At 33.1% G+C, this 24477-nt stretch overlaps 2 protein-coding genes across 2 annotated transcripts; both read left to right on the top strand.

Annotated features, from left to right (window-relative positions):
* The first annotated feature begins 6990 nt into the window (after positions 1-6990).
* On the top strand, positions 6991-8532 carry LOC141661267 (uncharacterized). Its single transcript, XM_074468251.1, has one exon. The coding sequence runs from the start codon at positions 6991-6993 to the stop codon at positions 8530-8532; it is 1542 nt and encodes a 513-aa protein (XP_074324352.1).
* A 14524-nt stretch (positions 8533-23056) lies between these two features.
* On the top strand, positions 23057-23905 carry LOC141661266 (AP2/ERF and B3 domain-containing transcription factor At1g51120-like). The gene has a single exon (XM_074468250.1). The coding sequence runs from the start codon at positions 23057-23059 to the stop codon at positions 23903-23905; it is 849 nt and encodes a 282-aa protein (XP_074324351.1).
* The last annotated feature ends 572 nt before the right edge of the window (positions 23906-24477 follow it).

Below are 24477 nucleotides of genomic sequence, written 5' to 3'. Positions count from 1 at the left end.
CGGGCTTTCTTGGTTTTCTAAAACAATTGCAAATAAAAATAATTAAAAAAACAGACTAAACAAACACATAGTACATATATTAACCATACTAAAAAAACATTCTGACCTTGGCGGCCAAAACATGAGAAGTACTGCTATTGTTTCCTGCAATTATCATGTTTCTCGGCCATGCAATAAAAGTTCCCATGGCTTCTTGAACAGTCAAAATTTCATTCCCGATAGGGAAGGGAATCTTAGCATCTCCTTGAATGACTTTAGTGATAGACACCCTTGCGTTATTTTCTCCAAGACTTACTCCATGGATAGTCTTCTCATGTCCTTCGGAAACGCGTACTTCATCAATTGTTGCACAAGCAACAATGTTGCTCAACGATCCAACAGCCAATCGGCATACAGAACCACCTGAAGAATCCACTTTCATTTCCTCAACAGCCCTTCCATTATCATCCTCACCTGCCACCTTTTTATTATCCTCAAGCTCCACCGCTAAATCCACAAACAAATTATCTATCAATGTCACATTTTTATGATCACCTACAGCCACATCCACATCCACATCAACCCCACCCTTAGAGTGACAGCTTGCCTGCTGGGAATTTGGTTTCGGACTACCATCATATTGTACACCATTTTTCGATGAATGTGCATTGTATTTTTCAAATTCAGCAGCCCAAAATGCATCTCTCTCTTTAATAATTTTTGGAGTCTCCTCTGCCATGTACTTTTGAATTGCCTCACGTACCCTTTCTTCCACTGTCCTCGCTTTTTTTTCCCTCGGAAGATCAAAATAAACCGACTGCTTCACATGAATTCCCTGACCACGTACTCTGCCTCCGTGCTCAGGCTTACCGAGCGCCATTGTTAACACATCATTAGTACCTTCAACTTTAAGCTTTCCTTCCTTAACCTCCTCCTTCATCTTTTTCTACAAAAAATTCAGTAACATTTTTCACCATAAGCACATACATCCTTTAAGCACATTCATCCTTTAATTAAAATATTACACAACTAACACCAATTTGTTTTTACTAGTTATAAGCACATTCATCCTTTAATATATTTAATTTAATAGATTCAATTGCAAGCACAAGAGACAACTTAGTTTACTTGGTGGTACAGGGGACCTAGTAAGTACATTCATTGACAAACTAATCCAAGGATAAAAAAATGTTAAAATAAAATATTAACCAACACAGAATACAAAATCTAGACATTTAATATTATGAACCAATTTTCAATATAAACATGTGTATTTGACTCTCTTAGTGAACAGGGGATTATTAAAATATATAATTAACTACTAATATTAAATATGATACAATCAACATGCTACTAGCACTAAAGGCATACAAACAAATCCTAAGTTAAACTAGAGACCACTAATTCTAATTATACATTGTAATAGAAAAAGATAAACTATAGAAAGGCTTCATGTGTATATAATTTATTAAAATTTAACTTTTGAAACTTCAGTTCCTTATTAAAAAATACACAAATATGTGCATCAAATAGAATGGACAATTATATTAATAACTTACAATTTCCTTGGCTTTTTCTGCAACTTTATCATTTAAAAAATTACCATCTTCGTCCATCCTTGCTAGGATCCAAGTGTCTGACCGATCTACTTCCTCTGCATCTGGATGAGATTCAGTCTACATTTACATGTAAAGGATCACCTTAGTAATAACATAAACATGCTTGTAAAATTAATATGAAGCAAAAAATGTGCTTGTTATTTCATTTCACTAACCCATTCATTCTCGAGATTAGCAAGACCTTTTCCAGACATTCGATGTGGATATTTACTCAGCTTCCTTCTTTCTTGTTGTTCTTTATGAATTTTCTTTATAAAAAGCAGCAATAAGGTTAGAAGATCATAACTAAGTAAATATTAAAATGAATAAAGCTAAGTAGAAATATACCAGAAACTCAAGCGACGTGCGGTCAGCAACAAATATGTCCCAGTGTGATTTTTCTATAAAAGTAAAATCTGCAGGAGGATGTGCAAAAAATTGAGGTTGATCCAGATAAGGAAGAATGTAGTACTTGGTCAGCCGATATTTAAATTCCCTCCATTTTGCCCCGGCCGATCTGAATACCAACTTTTTTGCAGACTCAGGTACAACATAAGCCATCTACGTACATATACCAACAAATTTAAAGTTAAAAGGTGCTAGTTAATGAAGAACAAATAATAAAAATAAAAGTTAAAATGATGGAAATTATTTATATTCATTTTACCTGCACACAGTCCCAATTTTTTGTCTTTGTCTCTTTAGGAACACATTTCCAAGAATCATGCCAGATCGGGGTTTTGGTTCTTGCCAAAACTCCAATATATGATTGCATCTCTTTACCTTCTTCACCATATGGCTCTCCTTTTGCATTAAAAGACACAGTAAGTTTGATCCCTCGGATCTTGCATTTCACAATTCGGTGCATCGTTACACAGCCTCGCTTCAATAGTTTTAGTCCTTGAGTATTGTCCGGTTTGGTAACAACTTTTTCTCGTTTTCTTTTCTTTGATATTTTCTTTTGTAAGTTTTCAGAAATGGCCTTCTTCACAGTTTTTGGGGGAGAACTCAATGGAGTGGAGGTCTCGCTATTCGTGGACTTTGTCTTTCTTAAAGCCCTTAGCACACTCATTGTCCTTGGATGGGGTGAAGATCGTGTCTTTTTGAACCCATTCCTGTGAGACGCTTTCTTTTTCAAATTTCCCTTATCTGCCTTGGTCTTCTTCTTAGGAGTAGCCATAACCTATGAAGTACACAAACAAGGAATAAGTACAACATTAACATGAAAGTAAACTCAATAAAACTCAAAGACATTACAGGTAAAAGAACCTAAAAACAACAAAAGAATAACCATCTGAGATATCTTAACTTTCCCACTTAAAAGCGTATTATAAATTTTACTTAAAATGACACACTTTGAGTGCCTAAACTAACCAGAGATGTACACAAACAAACATTCAACTACCAATAAAATCTAGCTTATAATCGTATAACTTACGGCATGTGAATAAAGATAAATTATCCATTTATTATAGGACAGTAACACAGGGCACATTCAACTAACTAATCGACTGCAGAGTTATAACAAACAAACCAGTAATTTCATCTCAAAAATCAATAGAAACATGAAACAAAAAACAAGAAATTAGCACAGTTACAAGATTTCAAACAGAAATTAGCACCCTGTTAATATCCATTTGGAACAAAAAACAAGAGAATAGCAAGAACCGGGGGTTTCATCATGAGATAATTACAGTTTAAAACCAGGGGTTTCATCATCAACACTCAACACTCCACAATTGCATGCAAAATTTACATAATAAAACAAACCAAAGACACTCCACAATAACATCAAACATTGCATGCAACATTCCGCAAAGCAAAGACACTCCACAATACCATCAAACAGAGCATGCAACATTTAAATCTCATAAAATATTGAGTTAAAAATAAAAAACCCCAACATAAATTGAAGAGGGTTTTATAGTTCTAAAATAAATCAAAAAACCCCAAATAAATTGAATAGCATCTTAGAAACTTATTAAAAACATGTAAAAATCAAAAACCCCCAAATATAGATGAGGGCTTTACGGTCTCTAATTGAATTAGAAACATACCAGTATAATCGAATGGAAGAAGAGGAAGAAGATTGTGTGAAGAAGAGGAAGAAGATTGTGTGAAGAAGATCGCCGTGAAGAAGAGTAACTGATGATGGGGAAGAAGGGGGTTGGGGAGTTATGACGAGGAGTAACTGATGGGGAAGAAGGAGGTTGGGGAGTAAAGTTTTTGAGGGGATATTTCGGGGGGATACTAAAAAATAAAGGGGGGAGATGAAATTTAAAAGAGAGGGAAAATGAAAAAAATTCACTTCAAACCAACGGCCTAGATACAGATCTGGTTTAATCCAATGATCAACAAAATCTGTTATTATTTAATTTTTTTAAAACCTAAAAATCAAAAATTAAAATATATATAAATTATCCATATATTTGGAGATATAGTAACTGTTGTAAGATCAACTATCACATAACGGTTCTTACAGGATACCGTTATCGTATGCTATATTATTTAAATAGTAGTTGTGTAACGGTTTCTTACACACACCGTTGTCTCATATATTTTCCAACAAGAGTTTTTTGTCCTAAACCGTTGTCTATAATCTAAAACAAAAATAAGAATAATCTATTGTAAAACTTTTAATTTTTAAATGTTCGATGTTTGCGAGTGCACATATGTTGATAAAACATTTGACGTAATCCATAAAAGTTAAATTTTTGGTACCTTAAAAGTTCGATAATCTGATTCGAAGACTTCGATTATATCACTATAAACAAATAATAATAATAATTAAGAATATTACTATAAATAAACGTAGATTACGCTGACAGAGACGTTTGTGAATAAAAATTTATTAAACAACTAATAATTAAAGATATTAAGTTTCTCTTTGTAAAATTTTAAAATAATTAAAGATGGAGTTGTAACTAGGGTGGAGCACAGTTTGGTTTGGGACATTTTTTGGCCAAAACTGGAACTAAAACCGTATGTCCTTAATTTTAATATTTAATAAATATAAGTTGAATTTACGACTTATAAGTTGATAAGTAAGTTATGTTTCAAGATGTCAATCTAATCAAAATTCATTAATTTTAATTAGATGTTGAATTGTTGCATTATGTTTTTAGTGAAAATAAATGTAAAGCTATTTTATTGAAAGCTGAAAAAGACTTTCATTCATAAGAAAAAAGAATTACTATCGTTGGGATCTGATTCTGCAGTAGAATCAGATCCCAACGATAGTAATTCTTTTTTCTTATGAATGAAAGTCTTTTTCAACTTTCAATAAAATAGTTTTACATTTATTTTCACTAAAATTATAATTCAACAATTCAACATCTAATTAAAATTAATAAATTTTGATTAGATTGACATCTTGAAACATAACTTTATAAAATAAAGTTGATGAAGAAGAAAAAATCAAAATATATTCAGAACAAAGTACGTCGTTACTAACATTCAACTTATCAGCTTATAAGTCGTAAATTCAACTTATAAGTAGGGTCGACTGATAAGGTGACTTATAAGGGGTTACGGTTACGATATAAGGATCACTAGGGGAGGAGAATTTATGATTATGCCTCCTGAGTTAGAGTTTGTCCCTAAATGCGGTTTAGCTTGGTTCACGTGGTTTGCAGGCTATTGCGTGAACCCGTAGGGTTTACCCAGTGTGCACCTGAAGGGTAGCGGCTGCGGGTTACCTACAATAAAAAAAATTATTCGGGGTTAAGATAGGGTTTAAAGTATAATGTTTAGAATAATTGATGAATATGCTTAATAAGAAAGATTCAATTAATATAAAAACACATCGGAACATCTTTTTCTAGAAAAGGTATCAATATTGTATATGATAATCATATTCATATTCGAAGCACATCCATATGTTTGGATCATTGAAAGGGTGATTTAAATATCCGTATAATTGGATCATCGAAAATATTTACAAATTTAGAAAATATCGATAAACATGGGATATCAACTCCAAAAAGTCGAACTTATCGCTAGTGAGTTATATGTAACAGTTTACAAACAAGTATTTAATCTAGTGTTGGGCAATAGTTTTTCAAAAACACTATTATGTAAAACAATATATAGTTCGGAACTCCCAATTGTCGATACGATCAAGTTGTAAAAACAAATAACAAACTAAAGATAATTAGATGATTTATTTACCGATCGTTTAACACTAATAATATAAAAAATATTGAAATTGAAAATGATAATAAAGACATTCTAAACGATTCAAACTACACTAATATCTATTAAAGAACATCTTCACAATTTTTCGTGTAATATAAATTCGATATTCTTATTACCGACATACTATTTCGTTAAAATAATTTGTGATTATTTATTTTTTAATAAATTATATAATTTATTCCTCTATATTAATTTATTCAAATAAATAAAATCCAAATTATTGTGGTCCTAGAGAATAAATGAATTAATATTATTCAAAATATTTTAATTTATGAGCCATGTATTTTTTATATAATAATTTAGTTGAGACTTAAACATATTATTAATTACTTTTTATTTCAGACATATATTTGTTCAGACATATGTATCTGTCGGAACAAGAACACATTTATTTACTTGGTAGTTAGGCCGTTCATCCATGTCCATGTGCTCTCAAATCCATAATACTCTCAAATCTATGCTCAAATTCGGGCTAATACTCTCAAATATATGCTCAAAATCGTGCTCATACCCTCAAGTCCTCAAATCTAGATATCAAATCCATGTCACATCAAGATTCCAAGACATCAAGATCTCGGGTTTTAAATTTATTTTCACACTTGAACAGGTAAGTACAGTCTTTTATGAAGTCGGGTTTATATGTACTCTCTTTTGAATTCATTTTGATGAATTCATTCTTTTGTGATTCTGAACTAGGGTTCATATTGATTTGGGGGAAATATAAAGACTTCACAATTCATTTTTAAGAAGCTATAAGGACAGGTAAGTACTTTAATTTATGCATTTGGGTTATATAAGTCCTCTGTTTTGATTTCATTTTGATGCCTTTTTTACTTCAATTAGGGTTCAGTTATAAAGATTTTGGGGAAATTTAAAGATTTCATAATTTAGTCTGAATTTGAGGTTCTATTCAGACTTTTAAAAGATGGATAGGTCATGGTTAAAAGCGGATAAAAGAACGAAAGAGTTCAAAAAAGGAGTGGAAGATTTGTTAATATTTGCATTTGAGAATGGTTATAATGCAGAAAAAATCAGTTGTCCATGTGTAAACTGAACACATAGTAAATCATGGAGAGCGCAGATAGTTAAAAACCATCTTTTTCAAAATGGTATTGATCAAACTTATACACGTTGGATATGGCACGGGGAGAATAATTCTGTAGAAAGTTCTAATGAAACCGACACTTCGAAATCTATCAATCAAGGCACCTCAAGAATGGGTGAACGTGACGAGGACGACGACGATGATATGTCTTCTGATGAAAGTTCTGACGAAACCGACACTTCTGATTTCATTAACCATGTTAAAGGTGAACATCAACCTCTTTATCCTGGATGTGGGAGGTACACTAAGATGAAAGCTCTGGTCCAGTTATACAACTTGAAAGTGAAGCATGGTATGTCTGATTCATGCTTCAGTGATATTCTGTTATTACTTGGCTCTTTACTTCCAGAAGGCAACAACATCCCTTCTTCCTTCAATGAAGCAAAAAAAACTTTATGTGAATTAGGAATGGGGTATGAAAAGATACACACATGTCCGAATAATTGTCTCTTATACCATGGCGATTTAGATGAAGAACAAACTACTTGTCGCGTATGTAAGGCCTCTAGATGGAAATTGAACAAAAAAGGAGATGAACTTGAAGGGGTCCCTGCTAAAGTTCTATGGTATTTCCCGCTGATACCAAGATTACGAAATTTATTCAATACACCTCACATTGCAAAGGACATGACGTGGCATGACACCGAGCGACAAAAGGATGGTAAAATGAGGCATCCGGCTGATTCAATAACATGGAAGGATGTCGACCAAAAATGGCCTGATTTTGCATCAGAGACTAGGAACCTTCGATTAGCTTTATCTTCCGATGGTTTCAATCCTTTTCATGGAAACCGTACTGATTACTCAAGCTGGCCTATTTTGCTATCAATTTATAACCTTCCTCCATGGCTTTGTATGAAGAGAAGGTATATTATGCTCTGCTTGTTAATATCTGGACCGACTGACCCTGGAAATGATATCGACGTGTTCCTTCAACCACTAATAGAAGATCTGCAAGAGTTGTGGCATGGGAAACAAATGTACGACACTTATAAGAAAGAGTCTTTCATGCTTAGGGGCATTTTATTATGGACAATAAGTGATTATCCTGCCTTAGGGAACTTGTCAGGAAATGTTATTAAAGGGTATAATGCGTGTACTATTTGTATTGATGAAACGAAAGCTACTAGGTTGGTTAATTACCGTAAGACGGTGATTATGAGGCATCGAAGATGGTTGCCCCGTAATCATCCTTATAGAAGGCAGAAATCAGCTTTTGATAACACTGTGGAGAAGGGGGTCGCCCCTGTTCCATTAACCGGAGAAGAGGTTTTTCAAAGAGTACAGCATTTAAGGGCCCATGTATTTGGAAAGAAACAACGGCAACCACGATGGAAGAAAGGTGAACCTAGACCTGTTTGGAAAAAGGTTTCAATATTCTTCCAACTTGAGTATTGGGAATTTTTGCCAGTTAGGCATGTTCTCGATGTGATGCACATCGAGAAAAATATATGCGAAGCCCTTGTTGGAACTTTACTAAATATTCCGGGGAAGACAAAAGATAGGGAATCTGTTCGTCTTGATATGGCTGAAATGGGAATAAGAACGGAGCTGAGACCTAAGACTCCTGGAAAGAAAGAAAAGGTGCTGTTGGCATCATGGAACTTAACGCATGCAGAAAAAAAACAGTTTGCTCATCATTTCTTAAAATGAAGTTGGCAGATGGATTTTGTTCAAATATTAAGAATCTTGTAAACATGGAAAATCTTCGGCTTGTTGGAATGAAATCTCATGATTGTCACACGATATTGCATCATTTGCTTCCAATCTCAATTCGATCAGTATTACAAAAACAAGTCAGGTGCACAATTATTAGGTTTTGCCTTTTCTTCAAGGCAATTTGCAGTAAAGTGATCAATGTAGACAAGTTGGAAAAAATGCAGAGTGAGTTAGTGGAAACATTGTGCCAGCTTGAAAAGCACTTTCCCCCTTCGTTCTTTGATGTGATGATCCATCTCTCAGTTCATCTCGTGAGAGAGGTTAAACTTTGTGGGCCAATATTCCTTCGTTGGATGTATCCCTTCGAGAGATATCTAAAAGCGTTTAAAGGATATGTACGGAACCCGGCTCATCCCGAAGGGTGTATTGCTGAGGCATACGTTGCCGAAGAGGCGGTGGAGTGTTTGGTGAATTTTGAAAAATCTACCGTAGGAGTGTCTCAAAATGCAAAGTATGAGCAGAATGCAAGACCTCTATCTGGTGCGACATTGATAAAGCCGAGCGATGAGGACTTGCATCTAGCACATTTGTGTTTTCTCCAAAATACAACTAACATTAGACCATATTTTGAGTAAGTTAGTGATATTTAAGTGTGTGTTATTTCATTATTTTATGCACTTTGATTAATATACTAAAGAAAGTGATTTTTCTCGCAGCGAGCATATGGCATCTTTGATGACAAGATACCAACAACATGAAAATGATGAAGTCTGGCTTAAAAACAAGCAAAATGCAGAATTTCATAAATGGTTCAGGAAAAAGGTATAATTGTTATTTGAATAAAAACATCATAAATAGGCCTAGTTTATATTTTTTCCTGGTAAATGTATTTGTTATTTGTTTATTTAAGCAAACATCATAATTAATATTTATCAATTTGTTTTAAATAGATTCAATCAGAATTGTTGGATGACCATAACAACATACCTGAGGAGATAAGGTGGATTGCTGAAGGGCCCAACAAGAATGTCCCTACATTTAGCGGATATAGAATCAATGGTGTTACGTTTAGCACCAAGGAGCGTGATGACACTCGACAAGTTCAGTGTAGTGGTGTCTGTGTCGTTGCAGATACAATGCTTGTACAGGGTAAGGAGAAGAATATTGAACATACTTCACAGACCTACTATGGAGTTATAACAAGTATATGGGAGTTGGACTATAACAAATTTAGAGTCCCAATATTTCGTTGTAATTGGGTAGATATGAACCAGGGGGTTAAGGTAGATGACTTGGGATATACAATTGTTAATTTGAACAAATTAGGTTTTGTAAATGATCCGTTCGTGCTAGGGAAACATGTTAAGCAGGTTTGTTACATTGATGATCCTCTTGAAAAACATTGGTATGTCGTGTTGAAATTACCGGAAAAGAACTGTTATGAACAATGTGACGATGAAAATGATGGATCAGTAGAAATAGAACTTGAGAATGAGCTGCACTTGCCAATGTTTCCCGATGTTGACGAACTTGATGAGGAAAAAGCTAGTTATATGCGGGACGAAGATGAATGGATTCAACTCCCATGATGGTAAAAATTACCTTCTTTTAAGTTAAATTGTCTAGAAAATTACCCCAGCATGAGTTACCTCTCTGCCTTCTATAATTTATTTATTCGTAAATCTTTTTTTATTTCTCGAATTATTATTTGCCAAAATTTGATAATTTTAATTAATCAGTGTCAATTACGATTACTGTTTTAATATATATGAAGTTAGCAGTTTTTTTTAATTTTTATAAATGATTTATCATACTGGAATTTGTCATTTTCTAATTTATCGCTCCCTTTTTTCTTGATTGTTTGGACTGTCTGGCATTTATAGGTTGGATTCAGTGTCATCTAATTATTGGACAGTAGTGTTGATGGGCCATAAACCCTGTTAATCTTAAATTTGTAACCATGTTCAGTTTTTTTATTTTTCTTTCAGTGACCAATGTGATTATTGATCCGGATTTCATTGTTTCCCGTTTTTGCCCATTTTCGTGGAAAAGCCTGTTTGATTGCATTATTGGTTTTATGGACATGCCTAATTAAAACTGTTGGTCGCTTATCAACGTTTTGGTTGGAATTCTGATCGAATAAGGTGTTCATATATGATACCCTCCTTCTTCTCTGCCAACAACTTGTTACTGGGGGTGGAGGGTTACCAGCACCTTCTTCCACTATCTTCAGCTGGAGGAATTTGGTCCAAGTCAACTGGTGACGATTAAAAAACGGGAACTTACTGCCAATGAAAAGACCCTGCTCTAGCTGCAGAAAAAGTCAAGAACACGGGTATTAGAAAGACACAGCGAGGAAGAAAATACTCAGTAATCATCTAACATCAACTCATCAAGTTTCTTCAAGAAATACTCTTGATATTTTACTTATTTATGAACTGTTATCAATTTGCTTACCTGGAATACATTTCTTTCACCCACAATTGCTCCATTGACAAACTTTGTGTTGTCTCTTGTTATATTAGCCTGTAAGAATGCCATTCGGTCAATGCCAGTGCCACTGAGGGTTGTCGGAGGTCCATCAGCACTTACGCCTCCACTTGGAAACACCCTTTGCTCAGCTGGACATATATTACTACTTTCATCTCGTGTTGTTATCTCTTCCATCACAATTCCATAAGTGAACTTGCTTTGACGAGTGAAATTCTGCAATAAGTAATTATTTGTTGGGTGTGATAAGTAAGCTTACATAACATCTTAATAAGTAATTTGGTTTGTGAATTATCCAATTGAAATTAGTTGTTGACTTGAGGAAATATTCTGATTTGCCAACTTGATTGAGGGTTTTTTGCTAGTCTATATTGGTTGGATGATATTTTGTTAGGTAGTCATTGGTTGGCTACTTTTGGATTAATTTTCTGGGGATTTAATATATATACAACTCATTTTTTTTATTTAAACATTACTCAGAGACAACAGTTTATAGATAATCTATTAAACCATCTTCTACCTAGAGTTTAGACAACATGCATGAAGAACCAAACCATTGTGTGTTTAAGTTTCTAACAAGTTTTTTACATCTCAAACCGTTGTCTATTAGTTGATAGATGAAAAAAGTAAACTGCTGAGTTGTTAAAATTTTGTGGGAGATTAAATTAAAATAGGAGGGAGAATGAAAAATAAATAATTCAAAACAACCTCTAAAAGTATCTTTTAAAGTGTGGTGTTTAGACAACGCGTTATAAATCCGTCGTGTAAATCTTATAAATATAATGCTTTAAAACACCATTATCTGTGGCCTTTCCTTTTAACAATGGTATAAACGCACAGTTGTTTGATTTTTAATGAGACAAGGGTAAGAATAAGCACTTGTCCAAATTACACAACATAAGCAGCAAAACCATCGTCTTAATCTGATAAATGGTTGTTATTTAACAACAGTTCTAGCGTGTTGTCTTAGTATTCTAAGACAACCTTTTAGTTTGCACACTGTTGTCTGATTCCATGGGAGGGCATAACAAAGACAACAGTTTATGAACTAATAGATAACTATTGTCTGTCCTTAAGCTCACACAACTGTTTTTTTTTCAAAATCATTTCACCGTTGTTGTATTTTTTAGGACAACGGTATTTTTTTTAACCGTTGTCTTTCAACCGTTGTCTGATTGCATTTTTCTTGTAGTGCGAGCACGTCTCCGGGTATGAGGCATGATTAAGATCATGATCTTTGTTTGTTTGTGAGAATATTTAAAATTTTGATTTTATCTTTCTTGTGGATAAATGGAAAAGACACTGTTTGTACTATTCTATTCTTTGCTCAGTAGTGTTTACTAGGGAGCAAAGGTTTTATAGGATGCACTTATTAGTACCCACCTTACTTGTTCTCAACTATTTGTTTGATTTGTGTGATTAATTTATTTCTATGACTCTAAATATTTATCGTCATATTACTCCTCTTCATACCTAATTATTTATATCAAAGATACTCATTTATTTAACATTTTAATGATATTTTTGTACCGGACATTTGACTCACTCGTATTTATTTCTTTTCACATGTAGTCAGTGGTACAGCTGGGGTCTGATGAGTAATGCCCAAATTTTAGCTTGTTTATCTACTTGAAAATAAAGTCAAGGATAAGTTCTATTCCATATTACTTTGAATCTTGTTAGAGAACTTTATTTTGAAGATTTTAAACTTCTGTTAGTTTAATAAATTAAGTTTAGCTTGTTTTTGCTTCCATTAATAAATAAGACTTTTCTTGTGTAGCCTCTACTTGTTTAAGTGGGGTGGTACCGTATGAATAGTTATTAGGTAATCTCTGTTTGGATTATTGACTGAATACCAATATGAAACATGTTTGAATACTGTTCACTTCTATGGTAATAACCGGATGATTAAAAGTTAAACTGTCAATCTTATTTAGAAGATCTAAAGAAGAAGACCATCAATGTTCAATCTTTATGTATCAATTAGAATTGTAGCAAAAGTTGTTGCTCTAGTTGGAGTAACTCGATACCTAATTTTTCTAATAAGACGAAGTTGAGAACTTGGTAAATTTTTAATACATGCCCGCTTTTAGAGGGGATATTATATCAATTTTTTTTAGGAGAAAAAAGGTTTATTCTTTATCCTTCTTGTGGATAACTGGAGAAGACACTGTTTGCACTATTCTATTCTTTGCTCAGTAGTGTTTACTAGGGAGCAAAGGTTTTATATGATGCACTTATTAGTACCCACCTTAGTTGTTCTCAACGATTTGTTTGATTTGTCTAATTAGTTTATTTCTTTGACTCTAAATATTTACTGTCATATTACTCCTCTTCATACCTAATCATTTATATCAAAGATACTCATTTATTTTACATTTTAATGATATTTTCCTACTGAACATTTGACTCACTCGTATTTATTTCTTTCCACAGGTAGTCAGTGGTACAGCTGGGGTGTGATGAGGGCTGCCCAAATTTTAGCTTGTTTATCTACTTGAAAATAAAGTCAAGGATATGTTCTATTCCATATTATTTTTTATGGGCTCTTAAACTTATCTATGTGGGTAAATTACTCATGGAATTTTTATAGTCTTTGGTGTTCTCGATACTAAACCTTATCAGTTATGTGAGCATACGAACACGTCTCGGGGTATGAGGCATGATTAAGATCATGACCTTTGTTTGTTTGTGAGAATATTTAAAATTTTGATTTTATCTTTCTTGTGGATAAGTGGAGAAGACACTGTTTGCACTATTCTATTCTTTGCTCAGTAGAGTTTACGAGGGAGCAAAGGTTTTATACGATGCACTTATTAGTACCCACCTTACTTGTTCTGAACGATTTGTTTGATTTGTGTGATTAGTTTATTTCTTTGACTTCAAATATTTACTGTCATATTACTCTTTTTCATACCTAATTATTTATATCAAAGACACTCATTTATTTTACATTTTAATGATATTTTCGTACCGGACATTTGACTCACTGGTGTTTATTTCTTTTCACAGGTAGTCACTGGTACAGCTAGGGTGTGATGAGTGCTGCCAAAATTTTAGCTTATCTATCTACTTCAAAATAAAGTCATAGATATGTTCTATCCCATATTATTTTGAATCTTGTTAGAGAACTTTATTTTGAAGATTTTAAACTTCTATTAGTTTAATAAATTAAGTTTAGCTTGTTTTTGCTTCCATTAATAAATAAGACTTATCTTGTGTAGCATCTACTTGTTTAATTAGGGTGGTACAGTATGAATAGTTATTACGTAATCTCTTTTGGATTGTTGACCGAATACGAATATGAAACATGTTCGAATACTGTTCACTTCTATGGTAATAACCGGATGATTCAAAGGTAAACTGTCAAGCTTATTTAGAAGATCTAAAGAAGAAGACCATCAATGTTCAATCTTTATGTATCGATTAGAATTGTAGCAAAAGTTGCTGCTCTAGTTGGAGTAACTCCATACCTAATTTTGCTAATCAGGCGAAGTTGAGAACTTGGTAAATTTTTAATACATGCCCGCCTTTAGTGGGGATATTATATCAATTTCGTTTTAGGAGAAGAAAGGTTTTTCATTTTATTTAAATAGATAACAGTTTTTATTCTATTTCAGTGATAAGGCTTTTATGTTGCACAATTAGTTAACAATTTATATGTTTTAAGATGACTCAAATAAAACATTACTTCTAGCATTGTCGTTAAATGATCAACGCATTTCTGAGTTACATATAGATGAATACTGGGAAAGGTTTGATTTTGAATCTATACGAAGGATGCAAACCTTGTCTCATTTGCAAAATGACTAAAGCTTCTTTTACCCGATAAGGTGAAAAGGCCACCAAACTATTACGACTTATACATTGTGATGTATGTAGTAGAATGCTTATAATGGTAAGGGATAGCTTATACTACTTCATAACATTTACTGATGACTTCATTAGATATGGATATGTATGTCTTATGAAGAATAAATCTGACTCTTTTGAAGTGTTTAAAGAAAATAAGGTCAAAATAGAAAAGGCAACATGGGAAAGTATAAAAAATTTACGATCAGAGCGTGGAGAAGAATACTTAAACCTCAAATTCAAGAGATTCTTGAAGGAGTCGGATATTGTATAACGAGTTACTACTTTTGGAACACCTCTATGGAATAAAGATTCTGAGAGGAGAAACCATACCTTGTTGGACATGGTAAGATCGATGATGAGTCAAGCGGATCTTCCAATCAGTTTCCAAGGTATGCTTTAGAACCGATTGCATATACACTTAATCGAGTTCGGACCAAAGTGGGTCAAAAGATAAGTTTTGACCAAAATTGGATAAATGCTATTTTGTGGGATACCCAAGTAAGACTAAAGGGAATAGTTTTTATAATCCTTATGAGAACAAAGTGTTTGTTGCTCAGACCATTGTATTTCTTGAGTGAGAACTACTTTTTAAGAAAACCAGTGGGAGGACAATAAATCTCGATGAAGATCTGGAATCACATGATAACATTGAACCAAAGTTGAAATAAGATCAGGATGTACATCAAAATATTAAACGTAATCATGTTCAGGAAACACGGGTTGTTCGTAGATCTAGTAGGATTCGTCATGAGCCCGAGAGAAATAATGAATTTCTCTTCACTATGAACAGAATTATTATTAAATTATTAAAATATTTACATACATTATTATAAAATCATATGTTATTTTAAAAAAAAATATACATTTATTTATTATATATATATATATATATGTTCATTACAAATATTAAAATTCAATTAAATATATTAATTGTGTATCTCATAGTATGTTTTGAACCTGAAAGGTAAATACAAAATCTACCGACACTAAGTTTTGAGTATTGTGTTTATAATCTTTCATGTGATATACTTAAAATGAAAATACCAACACCAAATTTTCTTGCTGTTTTCAGAACGTGAACACATAATTCGAACAATACTTTAATCTGTGACTCATAATTAATTAGTTGGTTACCAACGTAATTTATTTCTTCGTTGAGTCTGCATGTATTTTTTATCCAAATATGATAATATAGTTGTCGTACATTAATTAGGGTGTGACATATATGGTAAAATTCTACAAGAGATTAGTGACAAAAATATGCACGAGCGATATAGAATTGTAACAGATTGGTCGGCAATCAGTTGATAATTGTTAACAGATACATTTTTGTTGGCAACTTTTATTGGTAAATTTGAGATTTCTTGTACTGATTTAATGATTTTAATTTCCATAAGTGTGTTTTTTCTATAATTTGATCAATTTATTTTAAACTTAAATCGCAGCGTCTTTCAGATTTCCATTATCAGTTGAGATAAAATCCAATTTCAAACATAATTCAAATTTTTAAATGAGGATACAAAATCCAAATCATAACTGGAAAAAAGTCTTTAACTCAAGTATATATACACACCTCCACCCCAATGGGTCTTTTTATTCTATTTCCCCACTTAATCCCCGATCACCAGGTACAAACACAACCCAAGTTTAGGTAGCACTCGTAGCCTAGTTTAGTTTCAGTTAGTTTATTCTTGATCAAATTTGATTTTCTGTCAATACGAGATTTGTTAAAACATACACCAGTATAAGCCTAATTATTCAGGAAAAGGGGTCATCATGCCTAAATCTGTCAATCCTTTATTGAATAAGGTCCAGGATGCTTCACAATGGTACATGCACAAGGCTAAAGATCTCAATGAAAATGCTTATTTGGAAAGGAGGACCTGTCTAAAATCAGTGACAATAAGGATACAGAGTTATCATGCAAACCCTTTATTAAATTCTATCGAAACTCTTTCCCCCGTGGAATTTGCTCAATAAAGAAGATGGCATGTCTAATAGTCATCACATTAAATTGGAGTGAAAGCAAGCCTGCAAGACAGTTGCACGAAGTCTGAAAGTGAGTTCGAATGGTTATAACTTTTGAAAGAAGATCCTCGCCCAGGTCACCTCGCATACGACCGGGCCGGTGTGTGGCGGGGCGGGGCGGCGGCACGCGCGTGTGTGTATATGCGTGTGAAGCACACAAGAACATAATGCACCATCACACACCTTAGTAGTTGTACACTACCAATGTGTGTGATACTATATAAAGCCAATACCTCCTTTATTTATTTTCAATGTGGGACAAAACACATTCTCTTTTTTCAAGCTCTTTCAAGCCACTAATTGTTTAACTCTAATTCTCTATAAATTTCATTATGAAAAATTCTTAAAACCTTACATGAAAGTTTAAGTTCACATATCATGGAACAACTTCCGATCATTAGATTTTATGATTATCATGAAGAACATAATAAAACCCCTTATAGACTTGAGTCTAACTTGGATATGTCTATATTATTCTGAGTTCCTATGAACTCTATAGCTATAATCCTATCAGTCACTAAACCCCTTATAGACTTGAGTCTAACTTGGATATATCTCTTTGTTTTAGTATTATGCTTTTTACTGCTAATCTTGTCGATAGTTGTTTGACTATTACAATAAATAGCAATAACAGGAAGCGGTCTACTATCGCAGATATAAGTCCGTGTAACCATTCAGCCTCCATCCCCGTGGCATCTAGTGTACACAACTCAGCCTCAAATATAGACCGAGTCACTATAGTCCGTCTTCTTGACTTCCAGGATATTGCTCCACCTGCCAAGGTGAACACATATCCAGTCACTCCATTGGAACCAGACTTCTTAGCTATCCAACTTGCATCATTGTACCCTTCAAGCACACTAGGAAATCTCATATAGTGTAAACTAAGGTACATTGTGCCTTTTAGATATCTAAGTACTCTATCAAGAGCATCCTAATGAGTTCTGTTTGGACAGCTTATATATATAGCCAACTGAGACACAAAATTTGAAATATCTGGTCTAGTACAGTTAGCAAGGTATTGCAAGCTCCCAATAATCTGAGAATACCTTAACTGAGACACAGGAACTCCTGAAGTATTCTTGACAAGGGAAACTTTAGGATCATAGGGTGTACTAGCGATTCTACACTGTGAATAACCATATTTCTGAAGTATAGATTTCTCTATATAATGAGATTGTGTTAAGGTTATTCCCTCAGCTGACTGAATCAGTTTGATTCCAAGAATCATACTAGCCTCACCCATATTCTTCATTTCAAAATGCCTTCTCAAGAATTATTTTGTCTTATTAATAATCTCAATATTGGTTCCAAACAATAAGATGTCATCCATATATAGGCACAGGATAACACACTCACTACCTTTAACTTTGGTGTAGACACACTTGTCACTTTCATTAACCATATAACTGAATGGCAACACAGTTTCATCAAACTTTTTATGCCAATCCGTGGGAGCTTGTTTCAATCCATGGATAGACTTGCACTACTAGAAATATGGGATCAGACATCGGCTTAGAACTGATGTTAAAAAAAATTTGAATCGATGTCTTCGCATGTGATGTTAAATATCATCAACCTTTGACATCGGTTAACAGCCGATGTCTATTACAGTGCTATATATCGGTTTTAAGATTAAATTTGATGTCTTTGCAATAAATTTCAGCTTATATTACAGTATTTCTAGGTGAATATGAGTATATGATGAGGTATTTATCCATTAAAACATGAAATCAACAAGCTCTAAAAGCCATTAATTTAAATTCTTTCGAACAAACCGATGTGAAATGCTAGATCAGACATCGGTTAAATTAGTTGCCCGATGTGAAATATTTGATCAGAAATCGTTTAAATTAGCCCCCGATTTGAAATGATGGATAAGACATTGGTTTTCTTCACGAAACCGATGTTAAATCTTTTAGTTTAACATCAGCCAATTCCTCTAACCGATGTTATTTGACTTAAAATACATTGAGTTTCTTTTCAGAACTGATGTCAAATGACTATTTCAAATTGGTTTTTAGTTCTTTTTTATTTAATATTATTTTACATGATGTCTTTTGTACATTTTTTATATCGGTTTACATGTACCATTGTGATGTCAATGTTCTGTAAATTGCATGCCATCCTGGTACTATTTACAGCCACAGGGAACTAAAACAATGCAACATCACAATAAAAATATCCAAACAGAAATAAAAAGGTATGCATCCAAATTACAAGTCTAATACCAAAATATTACTCATACCATATTATACATGCATTTCAAATAAAATACAAGCATTCCATTAGCCAACTCATACTATACTAATTTTTAAATACCCTATTCATAAATTCCGACAACTCCATCCAATTTAGCCAATCAACCCAATTTTAAAAAACTAAAGAAGAGTCTGACTTCTGCATGATCAAACCAAAGAGCAGCAAATCAACCCTGCAGGACGATAATGTGTACGTCTGGTTCTAATGGTGCCGATGATTTAGACTGTAATAAAAATAAACAATATCAATCATTATTGCGGAACATTTGATATATAAACTATTATTAATAAAAAGTTTATGTTAGATGATAATATGATTTCATAAAAAAAAGTAATAGAGATATAAAGCATGTACCCAATAAAGATCCGAAAGCCCTGTAAAATCCTCCTCTGCAGAACTCTCCACAGAGTCATCTATTGGGTCTCTATGAGCCTCGATATCTAACTCTTTCATTTAATACAATTCCATTTCTATAGTGATATCAACTCAGTTATCTATCAGTATAATTTAAATCCTTACCAGATGATAGAACGTAATTTTAACACCTTCATTTGGCAAACCATCTACATCTTCACCATCATTTGTAGAACGCCAAAACATCTTGATGAACACTTGAAATGCATCCATATGATTTTTAACATATATTAATCTTTAAAAGATAACTCGGTCTTGGAGTAAACTGGAGGGGTAGTAGATCTCTCATTCTTACAGTAGCTAGTTTTAATTATATACTTTATTCTACTAGTGTTTCTGTAACTTCACCTTACTATAAATCATATTTCATGATATTATATAAAATGTTTGGTCACATGACAACAGACGCAATGGTATAAAAGAATGGTAAAAGAAAAGGGACGGGCGACTAACAACAAACTTAAAGATACATAGTGGCAAATTTATGTGATTAAAACTTAAAGATTCTGCAATGGTTTTGAGTAATTGCATACTGCAAATAAAACCGAATATTGATACATGTAGCAGCTCACAGACTTGAAATATTATAATTTTAATCTCCCGGGGAAAAGAAAATGCATCACTTGTGTCCAGAGCTCAAATTATTGACAAATTTAACACACCTACAATCTTATTACCCGGTGAACAAATTTTATTATTTGACTATTTGAGAATATAATATCACTAATACCTATACCAAATTCAAATATGTTATCCTCTGTATAGCAGAATCCTCCTCTAGCCATATAGCAAAACCTGATACAGGAAAATTAACTGAGTGAAAAGTTTGAAATTAGGTTCGAATATAACTGAAGAAAACACAAAGATGATTTAATGTCTACTGATAAATATGAGATAGACAGACAATCCATAATAAATCAAAACTACAGAATTTAATCAGTGGATCACACATGTAGCATGCTCACTCCCTAGTGAACAAAAAGGTATTAGTTCCATTTTAACTTTTAAACTTTCAGGGGTGTATTTGTAGAGTTGTATTTAAAAAAGCAACCATCAAACAAGAAGCAGCTAGAGCTCCTAAATTGTATTAAGAGCAGCTAACTCTCCAGCCTTACCTCTTCGGCCACTAAAGAAAAAGCCAGCTAACTTTCTAGCTGGTTAGCGGAAAAAATTTGCAAGGTTATTGTACCATGGACCCTCTTGTTATTAGGCTGCAAAATCATGCACAATCTGACTCAAATCTTCAGTTGGAGTATCTTACAAAACTGGTTTCTACTGAAGAATCAAATATAGCGAAAGCGATTAACCAGGCCACTAATGAGATTGCTGGAAATGAAAAAGGGATATCTCATACACCACTGACCCTTGTTGTAAAGAAAAATGGTGCTCCTCATTTAACTATGATTAATTTACCTGGTATGATCATTCTCATAGTTAGTTCTCCAATCATTGTTTGGTAGATATCAAAGGATTGTGGAACAAAAAAATATAAACATGCTAATATAAAACAAAAAAACTAACTTGCTAGTGTGACATGCTATATTTAATACAGTATTTGTCTATTTATTTGTCTATTACTTGTTCTCAACGATTTGTTTGATTTGTCTGATTAGTTTATTTCTTTGACTCCAAATATTTATTATCATATTACTCCTCTTCATACATAATTATTTATATCAAAGATACTCATTTATTTTACATTTCAATGGTATTTTTGTACCATACATTTGACTCACTCGTGTTTATTTCTTTTCATAGGTAGTCAGTGGTACAGCTGGGGTGTGATTGCTTGTTTATCTACTTCAAAATAAAGTCAAGGATATGTTCTATTCCATATTATTTTGAATCTTGTTAGGGAACTTTATTTTGAAAATTTTAAACCTCTGTTAGTTTAATAAATTAAGTTTAGCTTGTTTTTGCTTCGATTAATAAATAAGACTTATCTTGTGTAGCCTCTACTTATTTAAGTAGGGTGGTACAGTATGAATAGTTATTACGTAATCTCTGTTTGGATTGTTGACCGAATACGAATATGACACATGTTGGAATACTTTTCGCTTCCATGGTAATAACCAGATGATTCAAAGTTAAACTGACAAGCTTATTTAGAAGATCTAAAGAAGAAGACCATCAATGTTCAACCATTATGTATTGATTAGAATTATAGCAAAAGTTGTTGCTCTAGTTGGAGTAACTCCATACCTAATTTTGCTAATCAGGCGAAGTTGAAAATTTGGTAAATTTTTAATACATGTCCGCCTTTAGTGGGGATATTATATCAATTTCTTTTTAGGAGAAGAAAGGTTTTTAATTTTATTTAAATAAATAACAGTTTTTATTCTATTTCAGTGATAAGGCTTTTATGTTGCATAATTAGTTAACAATTTATATGTTTTAAGATGACTCAGATAAAACATTACTTCTAGCATTGTCCTTAAGGCATATTATGAGAAACGCATTTCTCGGTTACATCTCTGTATATAAATACACATTCTATTAGTTATTAACTACAAGCACTAGCCTCGTAGAGATCTTTCTTTGAGCTCAACAAATTGAGAAGAATTTAACAGCTATTTCTGTAAGTTTTATTGTCATTATTCCAATCATGATTTAGCTCTTACAGGATAGTTATATGCCATATTTATAGATTTTATTAAGTCTTAAATATATATGTGTGAACCAATTTGATTTTATTATTGATTGGCGGTTTTGTGTGTCATGTGTTCTTTCAGGTTATTTGAACATTTTATTTCAAATCAAATATGTAATGTGTAGTCAAAATTATAGTAATTGTTTAAAAGGAGACATTTCTTGTATTGATTAAAGCATATTTGTGTCTATCATTTGCCCGTTTTTACATTTATTCCTAGAAAGGGTTGTGATCATTTTATTGAGAATTTTTAGACATGTGATGCATGTTTGATGTATGAAAACCCCCTCTATTACTTTGGTTGTGAGAGATCCAGGAATTAAATTCCACTGATATATGGATCGTAATTTGTGAATACACTGTTATAATTTTGTATTTTCGGGGGGCATTTTCATATATTTTCAAAAAAATTAATTATAAAAAATATAAAATTATGTTTAAGGGTGACACATGTCCCACATAGCACCTTACTAGATCCTCCCCTGACTGGGATGAGAGAGTTGGGAAACATAGAATGCAGAAAATGTAGTTCCAAAAGTAGTTTTTTGGTTGAGCTAATTAATAAATACATAAATGAGATCTCTTTTTATTCTTATGTGAAAAAATACATTATATTCTATATTTTAGTTTAAATCATAAGTATGGATGTGTTTTCTTCAAACCTTTTTCCTTTCCAGTTTCTAGTTTGGACTTTAAATATGAGTTACTTGCTGCAGATCATTTTCTCCGCAGGTTTTGATAGTTTAGGAATGAAATGTATTAACTTGTTTCATTTACTGACTTTCCTGTGATTGCAGTAAACAATGAAGGATCTCATGAATGTCAGCACATGTGTTCGGCAAAGCTTCAGGTTCGAACAGTTTGAGTCATAATCAATCATGTACCAAGCGTGCAAGGCATGATAAAACTATTCGTAGTTCGAGTTCTAAGGGAGTCGTTGCTCTAATGAATGAGAACTGGGCAGCACATGTTTATGTAAATCATAACTGGACCTGCATAGGGATTTTTAAGACAGAGGAGGAAGCAGAGATGGCATATGATAGTGTCGATGAAAGCTTGCGAAAGACAGACAACATTGCACAAGAACCAAATATTCAGAAACAAGTCTGCATTGCTGGTAGCCTTTCTTGCAGGTCTGTCAATATTTTCCAGGCACAGAGGCAACAAGATTGTACACGTACCTGTCTATTTGAAAAGGTACTTACTGCTAGCGACGTAGGTCATAAGCTAGCTTTCTATGACCAGTCGATGACACTCTGGAATTTTCGCTATGGTGTCTGTAAGGGAAGTAACAGTTATGTCTTATCTAGTGGCTGGAAAGATTTTGTGCGAGCAAAGGATCTGAGATCAGCGGACAAAGTTATTTTCTTCAATTGTGAGCTTTTTGAGACGGGGTCAGCTGTTCACACTTATTTTGCAATTGATGTGGAATATAATGCTAATAGAGTACAAGTTGAGGAAGCTAACAGGGGAAAATATGTCATTGCTGATGGCGAAAAATTGCATTCCAAGGAAGGGGTGCAGAACTTTGGCCTTGAACAGAATCACAGTGGAAATGGAGATACCAGGCTCGAGATGGATATCAAGGGTGACAGTGACTTGAACATAATTGATTCCAGGAAAGCACCGGAGACTAGTGTCATGCTCTTCGGGGTGAAAATTGCTTAAGGAGGTATCTGGGAATTTTTACTCTAATCACTTAATCTCATCTACCTGTACTTGTCTATGTTCTTGATTCTGCATGCAGGTATTGCAGTTTTGCAAGGCGCGCAACAAACTTTTGAGTATGCTTAAACTCAAACTAATGTGATTCATTTTTCAGTCTCAATCAAATCTTGCATTAATTTCTCTTATAATTTTCTTGTGTCATGACTTCATTTTAATATTTTAATTTTAAATTACCTAACATCAACTAGGACCCAACAATATGACACTATTAAAGGTATGATTTCTATGTGTTAAAATTTCACGAATTGATCTCATTAAATCCATCACAATAGCCCACGTAGATATATAGATACTGTCCTTCATTCTTTTGATCTATTTTACATAAGATCAGCAGTGCTTGGATGGAGCCCATTTATCAAATTATTGTTAGAATTTATTGTGTGCAATTCTTGTTAAATGAGTGTATAATTTATATTTACCTATTTTTTATGAAGTTATGTACTTAAAGATTTAAGTGTTACTTTTGTAAATTAATAGAATTTCTTTTATAATCTATAAACCAGTTATATATA

This window comes from Apium graveolens, chromosome 5 (assembly GCF_009905375.1).
Source record: "Apium graveolens cultivar Ventura chromosome 5, ASM990537v1, whole genome shotgun sequence".
Taxonomy (NCBI): Eukaryota; Viridiplantae; Streptophyta; class Magnoliopsida; order Apiales; family Apiaceae; genus Apium; species Apium graveolens.
The sequence above is the reverse complement of the archived record's forward strand: the minus strand, read 5'-3'. Positions and strand labels throughout refer to the sequence as shown.